Source organism: Myotis davidii, unplaced genomic scaffold, assembly GCF_000327345.1.
Source record: "Myotis davidii unplaced genomic scaffold, ASM32734v1 scaffold135, whole genome shotgun sequence".
Taxonomy (NCBI): Eukaryota; Metazoa; Chordata; class Mammalia; order Chiroptera; family Vespertilionidae; genus Myotis; species Myotis davidii.
In genome coordinates, this window is record NW_006289813.1 from 4912444 (window position 1) to 4923499 (window position 11056).

Here is an 11056-nt window from a genome sequence, read left to right on the forward strand (position 1 = left end):
AAAACCTCTACCTGCTTAACATCCCATCCCTTCTGCCTCCTTCAATTATCTTTTTCTTTCCTTTTTATTGAGTTTTTGGGATGACACTGGTTAACAAAATCATATAGGTTTCATGTACACAGTTCCACAACTGCCGCCTTCAATTATGTTTCTCTGGAGTATCATCCATCCTTTTAGAACTTGCATCCCCCACACCAGCCAATGGCTGCCAGATTTCCACGCACTTCTTCATAGTAAAAGTTCTTAACAAGTTATCAGTGCTCACAGTCTGTACTTACTTAACTCCAATTCATGCTTCAATCTACTCCAATTCTATCTTTTGTTATTACTTCTCCACTGAAACCCCTCCTAATATCTCCATATGGCCAATTCACCTCTATGTACTGCTCTTACTAGAACAATCAGCACATCTGACATAGCTGACCACTCCCACTTTTAGGAAATACTCTCTTCTTCACTTGGCATTCCTCCTATATCAGTAGATTGCTCTTCTCTGTCATCTTTGATGATTCCTCATGTGGTCTAATGTTATAAATTCTTTAGAATTTTCCCCTGAGCTGAATGTTCGCTATCTGTCCTTCTCTTCCTAAGTGATCTCACCAATTCTCAGGCTTTAAATATCACATACAAAATACTAACCACTTTACAAACATTATTTCATCCTCACAACAACTGGGCAAAAGTATAGATTTTTCTTAAATGTACAGGTAAGGAAAATGAAGCTCATAGAAGATGATTACAAACCTTACACAGTGGTGTAATTGGGGCTTGACACCTATATCTGATTCCAAATGAGTTGTAGCTCACTAAGAAAAATCCTATATAATAAAAGCCTAATATGCTAAGAGTCCAGTTGATTGGTTGGCTGTTCAACCAATCAAAGCATAATATGCTAATGACATGCTAAGGTCACTCAACCGCTTGCTACGATGTGCACTGACCACCAGGGGACGGACACTCCGACCTGTAGGTTAGCTTGCTGCTGGGGTCTGGCTGATCAGGACTGAGTGAGACGGGCCTTCCTGCAGTCCCTCCCCGGTTGCCAACCTTCTGCACCCCTCCCCAGCCCCGATCGTGCACTGGTGGAGTTCCTCAGCTTGGCCTGCACCTTCTCACAATCCGGGATATCTTTAGGGGATGTCAAAGAGCCGGTTTCGTCCCAATCCTGCAGGCCAGGATGAGGAACTCCACTGGTGCACGAATTCGTACACCGGGCCTCTAGTATATGAAAAAATGTGTACCCTGATTCTTTAAATAATCTTAGCTATTTATAAATTTGGTAAATTTTTTTAAATGTATCATAATGATTTAATTTTGTTTACATATAACTAAAAGCAGAAAAAAAGAGATTACCATTAACAAAGGAATGCATTTTTATGATTACCTGTTCATGAAATCATTAAAAAATGTATACATCTTTACTAAACCACATTAATATACTAAGTCTGCAATACTGATAAGTAACTGAATATGTCTCTTTACTATAATATATTAAATTTTTCTACTAGACATCATATAATATCTACACATTTGTAAGAAAGTACTTATATTCCAGAGATTAATGTTTTAATTTGTAATCTAGAGTAGGGATTGGCAAACTACAACCAAATCCAACCCATATCCTACTTTCGTAAATGATGTTTTATTGAAGCACGGCCCTGTCCACTTGTTTACATATTGTCTACAATAGCTTTCGCTCTAAAATAGCAGTGTTTAATAGTTGGAATAGAATGTGCATAGCCTGGGAAGCCTAAAATATTTACTCTCTGGTCCTTTACAACATAAAATTGCCAACCTCTAATCTAAAGTAATCCATTCTGGACAAATAAAAATATATGAATATTGCCCTGGACAATTTTGCTCGATGGTTAGAGCACTGGCCCACAGATCAAAGGGTTGTGGGTTCAATTTCCAGTTAAGGGGATGTACCTCAGTTGCAGATTCAATTCCTGGCCCCATTGGATAGCGAGCGAGAAGCAACCAATTGATGTTCTCTCTCTCTCTCTCTCTCTCTCTCTCTCTCATCCTCTCCCACTCCTTCTTTTTCCCTCCTTCCCTCTGTTCTCTTTTCCTTCCACTCTAAAAATCAATGGAAAAATATATCCTTGGGTGAGGATTAAAAAAAGTCAATATATACAGTATGTGTATGTATACACACACACACACACACACGCACACACACACACACACACACCCACAAAAGCCTAAGCGACCAGCCGACCAGCCAGTAGCTATGATGTGCAATGACCAACAGGGGACAGACACTCAACACAGGAGCTGCCGAGCGACAGCAACTTTGCAGAGTGCCCTCTTGCACTCTGGGACGCCCTTGGAGAATGTCAGATTGCTAGTTTCGGCCCAATCCCCACAGGCCAGTGCAAGGGACCCCACCTGCTGAAGAGCCCCGCTAACTCTGCAGATGCCCATCGAGCCCAGGCACCACCCCAGGCTGGGGAGGAACCGTGGGAGGTTGGTTCCAGGGTGTGTCCAGCCCGTCTTGCCCAGTCCCGCCACCTTCTAACTAATTTCCTTACAATGTGCACAAATCCGTGCACAAGACCTCTAGCATGAATATAAAAGTGTCCAACATATGCTAACTTATAATCAAAACATCCAGAAGTCATTTAACTTAAAACAACCTAGAAAAGAATGAAAAATAAATTGCAAATATCTACCTACTTATGTTTTAAAATTGTACTTTTAGTATTATGATACAGATCATTAATTTATAATTTGCACTGAAGACAATTTCTAAGAATCAAAACACTATTCATTCCTAGAAAGCTAAACAAAACTAAGAAAATAAGGAAGAGAAAGAAGAAGAAAGGGAAGAAGGGAGGCCCCAAGTGTTATTTTTTTCTATGTTTAATTTCTGTGATTTGCTTTTTAATTACACTGTGAGTATATATATTGGAATTTTTAAACCTTTCCTGTATTATAAACTACATTTTAAAGAGAGACTGCTGTCATCAGTAAAATAAGCTTAATAAATAAAATGATTTTCTAGCACAGTTCCTTACAGTTTGAGGCACTGAGCTGTCACAGGAAAATGTTTTCGCAGGTTTGTTGTGTTTTTTTTTTTTTTAACACTACATACTATTCACTTAGTAAAATAATAAATCCAGACTAAGCAGTACTAATATTTGGGGCTAAGGTATAATCCCAGTACTTATAGTAAGTTAATAAGAGATTGAAAGTAACTCAACAATTCCCTGAAATCTCATTTAACACACTGGAAGTTTTAAGTAAATTTTTAGTTTTCAAAATTTATTGATATCTAAATTTTACATTCCAAATTCCAAAAAATAAAATGCAGCTGAGTTCTTACTGAAACTTCCCCTTTAACTCTGACAATTGTAAGCCTACACTGAGTGAAAGCTGCCAAGAAAAGATGGAGCTATTATGCTACCCACTTTGGGGAAACCGACTTTATGTTTTTATTTTTAAATGTTGAGTTTTTAAGCCCTGTTAAGTGGCCTTTGCTTTATTGAAATGAGAGTAAGGAAGGTCAAGAAAAAAAAAAAGTCCAAGGTATTAAGTTTTTCCTCTTACCATAATTCTAAACCATCTTCCAGAAGATAAACATGTGGAGGCTGGGAAACATCTGTACTCAGTTGAATAACTGGAAGCAGAAAAGGGTACACGTTCTTGCTGTCTGCTCCTAATCCCTATGGGAAGTATAAATAAAGTTTAATATAAGACATTCTAAGGTCCCACCACCACAACCACCCAAAAAAAACCAAAAAAATCAATCACCTATCATATATAAAAGCTCTAAAAACAACTTATAAAGTAAATTAATTAGATTTTAAAGGACAGCCCTAAATATAAGCATAGCTAAAACAAAGTTAGTTCTGTTTACAATTAGAAAGCAAGTAGCATAAAAATACTATTCAGTTACCCTACTGGTAGTAAAATAATATATACCAAGGCTATACACATCTGTTCATTTAAAGAGTTTCCACACATAAATATTTACATCCCCATCTCTGACTATTAAAGAGGTGTTAACATTGAAATATTAAATTCTATAAATTATCTAACCTAAATAATAAACAGTGAACTCAACCTAAATGTTCATCAGTAATATAATTACATTATGGTGTATTAATATTCTAGAATACTTAGCTGTGAGAAAGGATTAGACATGGAATATAAACAATTTCAAAATAATTATAAACTGGATTTAAAAAGTACAGAAGTGCATATAATAATTCTACATGCAAAAATATTTTTCAAATAGCTATATTTCTGAATATGCGATATATGCATAAAAATGTTTCTTGGGAGAAAATAGAAAAAAAATGTTAACACTAGGTAAATATGGAAAAGGAAAAGAATACTGGAAGAGAGTAAAGGAGTTTTCTTTTTTTTTGTACTTTTCTGTAAGCTTAAAAAAAATATGTACATATTAGTTTAATAAAAATATTTTGCTAATATTTTTAAAGAGCCAAAAACACAAAGAGAGAGGAAGAAAGGGCATTATATCTAAAATTCTAGTTTGCCTAATTACTGTATTATGAAGGTTGACTCAGTGTACCACACAAATCTCACTCTGAAAGAAAACAAAAAGGATGGAAAGTCCATTTCTAATCCATTAATAATCTCTATAATCTGATAAACATAGAAAGGAAATAAAATAACCAAACACCACCTCACTTAGAAAATAATTCAAATGTCAATATAATTTATAGCAAATGACAATGCAACAAAACATTTATGTATTTCCCTTTTTTAAATTAGATATCTTTATTTTAAAAAATATATATTCCCCTTTTAATGAAATATTTATAATAAATTCAATCTGTATCAGAACATAAGACACTTCAAAGGAAATATATAAAGTTTATCCTTAAATATGTTAAGTATAAGTTTGGCTCTTTCTATAACTAAAAATAAGGTGAAAGACCTTATTGAAGATTTTTCCAAAGAGAATTATAAAACTATCACATTTAATAAAGCAAAAATAATAGTATATTGGGCTTTAATATTTAGTTAAAATTTTACTCTCCATAGCTCAATCTTTAACAGAACAAAAAAAGAAAGAACATTAAGAAAAACTAGTCAAGTTCATATTGATTATCAAGTAGACTTAAAATTTCTCAAGAAAATTAGAATCTATCTACTTCGTGCACATCCCAATGAGCACAATATACGAGCATTAGCAAAACTAAAGGAAGCAACTGTGAAACACTGAGGACTCTCTCTCTGTAAAATCATGATGAGATTCATCTTTATAATCCAGAGGCCTCAAATACATGTACAATCCCAGATATGCAGCTTTAAATCTGAACATTCTTTTGGCCCATGGTTATAACTACAAGACATTGTCTATAATACTGTAAAAGCTCAAAAATAAATTAATCAGTTATTAATAAAATTACCAGAAATGCTTAAATGGGGAAAATCATATTGTACCATCATTACCTAAGACATAAGGGGAAATAAAGTGAAGAGCACAAGGGAGTCTCTCTATACTATTTTTGCCATTGCATGTGAATCTATAATTTTTTTTTTTTAAGTTAAGGGAGAAAACAGAATAACACCTTCTAAAAACTGAACCAACCCACTGTCCCTCTAAAAGAGTTCCGCTTCTTGCATTTCCTAACTCACTTGACATAAACCACTATTCTTCTAGTAATAAATTATATTATAGCCCTAACCGGTTTGGCTCAGTAGATAGAGCGTCAGCCTGCGGACTTGAAAGGTCCCAGGTTTGATTCCAGTCAAGGGCATGTACCTTAGTTGCGGGTACATCCCCAATAAGAGGTGTGCAGGAGGCAGCTGATTGATCTCTCTCATCGATGTTTCTGGCTCTCTATCCTTCTCCCTTCTTCTCTGTGGAAAATCAATAAAAAAATATATTTAAAAAAAATCAATAAAATATTTTTTTAATTATATTATAACCACCTCCTGCTTCCTCTTTCTCCTCATCTCACATCTAAATAATCCTTAATTATCTAATAGTTTTCAAATCTTGCCCCTTTTCCTCATGGCTTTAATTCAGGTCATCATTTCTTTCAGGGGTAACAAAAGAGGTTCCCAACTACTTTCTTTGACCTTACTTTTACCCCATTCCAAACTAGTGTCCACATGGTACCCTGCTTGCCTTTCTAAAATAAAAATAACACTATTTCTTCTGAGCTTCAAGATAGGTTCTTTACATTTACCTGACAAGGCCCCCACACCCAAGCTCTATACTCTACATTCCAGCTACACCAAACTACTTAGTATTAGAAATAACTATGTTAATATCTAGAGAAAGCTGGCAGATTTAACCCTTGTATGTATTACTGTTCTCTGCCAACATTCCTAAAAGAATGCTGTAGGATGTGTTTTTAAAGACCTATAATCGTAAGTATAAAGACAGCATAAGAAAAGATAAGTCATCTCATTTTTGAAAACTGGGAAAAAAAGACAAGTGGCTACTGACTTAGCAAACTCAGAAAGCCGAATCTCAAAGCCAGGAGCAAAAACAAGGGCAAGAAGCAGCCTATTTACATTACAGAAACTCCAGAAGGTTCGAGGAACTGATAGCAGCAAATATTTTGGCAAGAGGGAGGTTGAAACGGAGGTGTTAAAAATAAGAGGTTCTCTAGAAGGTGTTTAAAGAACAGTCTGATGCCAAATCTCATCCATGTGCACAAACAACTGGGTCTCCTCGGTCCAGAACAAAGCTGGCCGTTTATTCTCTTGTAAGGTACAAGAAGTGGTCTCAAGACAGGGAGACACCAGGCAATCAAGAGCTTATTACATTAAACAGCAGATGTAATATGTAAACAGGCATGAGACTGAAGGATCTTTCACTGAAAAAAGATCTCAAAAACATGGACTATTCCCGGACAAAACAACTCAGCTAGATCATCCTAAAAGAAAAATCCACTATCAGCAAGTTTTTCATACGTACACAACCCTTCCCATCAGCTTTTAGTTCCCACTCCTAAATTTATACAGACAAAATGCTGATATAGTTCTTGAAATTGGGTGATGGTAAGTAATCTAAGGATTCATTAGACTGTTCTTCCTTCTTTTATATATGCTTCAAATTTTTAACATGCCAACAACCAAGGATCAACAGATATGATTATAATATCTAATATGAGAAGTAGAGAACAAAAAAAAAATACAAAACAGCACCTTAAAGGAAACAGAAAACAAGCATAGAAATGAAAACATGGAAAATATATCATAACTATCCCTGCATTCAGAAAACAAAAATAAAATCCTGTAAAATGAGCATTCAACAAAACAAAAAAGTCAGAGACATTAAAATATTAAAGAAAAACTTAAAAGGTTGAAAGATAAGGTTCAGAAAACTATTCAGAAAGTAGAGCAAAGGGGTGTGTGTGTGTGTGTGTGTGTGTGTATATATATATATATATATAAAGTCAGGACAAAACAATAAGAAAAATAGAGGACTGGTTTACTGATCTATCGTCTAAGCAATAAGAAGTTCAGAAGGGGACAAAAAACAAAAACAAGGGGAGGAAAAAATAAAATATAGTATCATAACCTAGAACCCAAGAATATGAGTTTCCAATTTGAAATATCCAAGTGTCCAGAACAATGGGATACAAATATACCCACATCATCAGGCAATTTAAAAAAAAAAATTTTTTTATCCTCACTCAAGGATATTTTTTCCATTGATTTCTTAGAGAGAATGGAGGGAGGGGAGGAAAGGGGGAAAGAGAGAGAGATAGAGATAACTAGATAGATAGATGATAGATAGATAGGGGGGGGGCAAAAACATCAATGTGAGAAAGCTATCAATTGGTTGACTCACACTCATGCCCCACCCAGGGCCAAGATAGAACCTGCAACCGAGGTACGTATTCTCATCAATAGAAGAGATAATCTTTAAGGATAATCACAAGAATTACAGGGTAGACAGAAAGAGATGCTAGGCCAGACACTTATTAAAGAGAAACTGCATTTTAAAAAAATTTGTATCGTCCAGCAGACATAGCTCAGTGGTTGAGCATCAACGTATGAACCAGAAGGTCACAGTTTGATTCCTGGTCAGGGCACATGCCTGCGTTGCAGGCTTGATCCTCAGTAGGTAGAGGGCATGCAGGAGACAGCCAAGCAATGATCCTTTCTCATCATTGATGTTTCTCTCTCTCTCTCTCCCTCTCCCTTCCTCTCTGAAATCAATAAAAGTATTTCTTTTTCAACTTGTATCACCATTCATCTATCTACAACTGCCTTAGACAAAAATTTGTAACTGTAAAACCCATCCATAAATATTTACTGAACAAATGAGTTTATGTTTCAAAAAGTATCAAGGTGGCTGAGAAAGGTTTTTCTAAACTAATAGTAGAAAGGATTTTTTTAAAACTTATTAGAACATTTAGAGTGGAAATCCTTAATTTAGAGAAAGATCTCCCATTGGAAAAATCTATCAAACTGAAGCAAAGGCAGTAAAAATCACATCAGCATCCATACACTCAGAGACAGTCTAGGGTTAAGCTCTTCTCTCACCATCAGACTATAACTCATTTTCAGTTCAAATGAGAATTAGAGTCTCATTCTTTTTCCCTCATGTTTAGGTTCCTCTCTACCTATTGCACATCCCAACACTTCAAGTCAAGATGTCTAAAATCAAATTCATTCCTCTCAAAAACAACTCACCTGTTCTTCTGCCTTTCCAATTTATGAAAGAGAAAATTTTTATTTTAAATTAAGAAAAAGGAGTAAAAATGAAGTTTATGCAGAAAATCCCTGCATAACAAGGAAGCAGCCTGCAAGGTACACCATGGACTACACAGATTGTGGGTTTACCATCACTGAAGACCACTACATATAATGAAAGAAATCATCTCTAAAAAGTAGAGGAAAATTTTCTTATGTCAAAAATGTCCAAAGTAAATATACAAACAGTGTTTTAAAAACTGTTTAGCCCTGACCGGTTTGGCTCAGTGGATGGAGCATCCGCCTGCGGACTGAAGGGTCCCAGGTTCGATTCCGGTCAAGGGCATGTGCCTTGGTTGCGGGCACGTCCCCAGTAGGGGGTGTGCAAGAGGCAGCTGATTGATATTTCTCTCTCATCGATGTTTCTAACTCTCTATCCCTCACCCTTCCTCTCTGTAGGAAATCAATAAAAAGTATTTAAAAAAAACACATAACTATTTAGATCACACATATAAGACATAAAATGTGAGGCCTTTCACTAACATTAACATAAAACACATGCAAACAATGAAAAATTTTAAAGAAGAATAAAATGCTGAACTAAGAAACTGTGAAGAAGTATCTTACCTGAACAAGATGAATAAGCGTTGTCAGAATAGCACATCTCAACATATTGTGTTCTTCACTCTGCTTCCACAGAAGAGGCAAATACTGCACCAAACATCCTACATACGGCCGTATCTATCACAACAGAAGTGGAGGAAGTAAAAGAATTCTATTAGTAAAAAAGGCAACTTATCTTAAGAAACAATGAAAGACCTATTTAAGTCCCAGAGAGCAAATATTTAATATATACCACATGTAATATAGTAAGCATATATCCTTTTAGTTTTTGCAAATATATTTTATTGATTTTTTACAGAGAGGAAGGGAGAGGGATAGACAGTTAGAAACATCGATGAGAGAGAAACATCGATCAGCTACCTCCTGCACACCTCCTACTGGGGATGTGCCCGCAACCAAGGTACATGCCCTTGACCGGAATCGAACCTGGGACCCTTCAGTCGGCAGGCCGACACACTACCACTGAGCTAAACCAGCTAGGGCAAGCATATATCCTTTTAAAGATAAGTCAGACATTACATAGACACAGAGCTTTTTGGTTCTTGACCTTATATATCTAACATACATGTGTATGTGCATGTGTGAGTGCGTGTGTGTGTGAGTATATGTGTGTGTGTGTATGTGTGTGTGTATATTTCTTCATCCGAGGACATGCTTTTATTGATTTCAGAGAGCGAGGGAGGGAGAGGGCAAAAAGAGAAACATCGATATGAGAGTGAAGCATCAATTGGTTGCCTCCCGCACACACACCAACCAGGGATCAAACCCACAACCTGGGTATGTGTTCTGACTGGGAATCAAACCCTCAATCTTTCAGTGTACAGGGTGACACTCTAACCAACTGAGCCACATTTGCCAGGGCTATGGTAAATATTTTAAAACAGTTACCAAATGTGTTACATGAAATAAAATTTAGGAATATTAAATAATATGTAAAGGCCAGTTATTTCTTTAGAGTTTAATAGAAAGATGCTGTTATAATCTCCTTCTTTCTTTCTAAACCAGCTTACTTAACTGGAAATACATTGTTTTAGAAACATTCAGCATTTATTCATTCATTCAACAATTATCTGATAGCATCTTCCAAGTATCAGGCCCCAAGCACAAGGCACCAAAAAGAAAAGGATATAAAGCTACACATACAAACCCTGACAATGAGAAAGGGTTAGTGCAATGGTAAAGGTGTATAGGAGGTACAGTGGAAGCACAGAAGAAAGAATACAATTGTCAAGTCCAGTTAACCAGTTTTGAAAAATATACCCTGAAGCACACAGCATAGCTTGACAGTGAGCCTCATGGAAAATAAAATGGACCTACATTGAAGCTGGACAGTGCTCCAGCTCTAGGCTTACAGTCATAGTATTTGGAATTGTTCTAATGGGTGTCCTTGATGATAAAACAAATAGTAGACCTTCAGCTTCAGTGCTACCTATTTCAATCCCATGAATTAAAATTAAAAACTGCTACTAGAAAAAAAAATGAGTGTTTCTTTATTCTGCTTATGAAACAGCATACAGGAAACCAAGATGGCGACATAGGTAAACACCGGAGTTTGCTGCCTCGAACAACCACTTCAAAAATACAACTAAAAGACGAAACGGACATCATCCAGAACCACAGGAAGGCTGGCTGAGTGGAAATTCTACAACTAGCAGGAAAGAGAAAAGCATACGGAGACTCAGAGGAGACTCAGTGCGGAAGTAAAGTACTAAAGTGCGGAGGTGCATGCGGAGCGGGCTGGTGGTGGCTGAGGGCGCGGTTGTCGTTTTCAATCGGGAGGGAGCCTCAGGGACTGAGC

The 11056-nt window shown here is 36.3% G+C and overlaps 1 protein-coding gene across 1 annotated transcript in view; it reads right to left on the reverse strand.

Annotated features, from left to right (window-relative positions):
- The window catches only part of IPO11 (importin 11), a 138026-nt gene that overhangs the window by 65305 nt on the left and 61665 nt on the right, over nt 1-11056 (reverse strand). The window contains exons 20-21 of the mRNA XM_006762425.2: nt 9262-9375; nt 3553-3668 (exon numbers count right to left, since the gene is read on the reverse strand). Of these exons, the coding sequence (XP_006762488.1) occupies nt 3553-3668; nt 9262-9375 (230 nt within the window). The remainder of the gene's footprint in view (nt 1-3552; nt 3669-9261; nt 9376-11056) is intronic.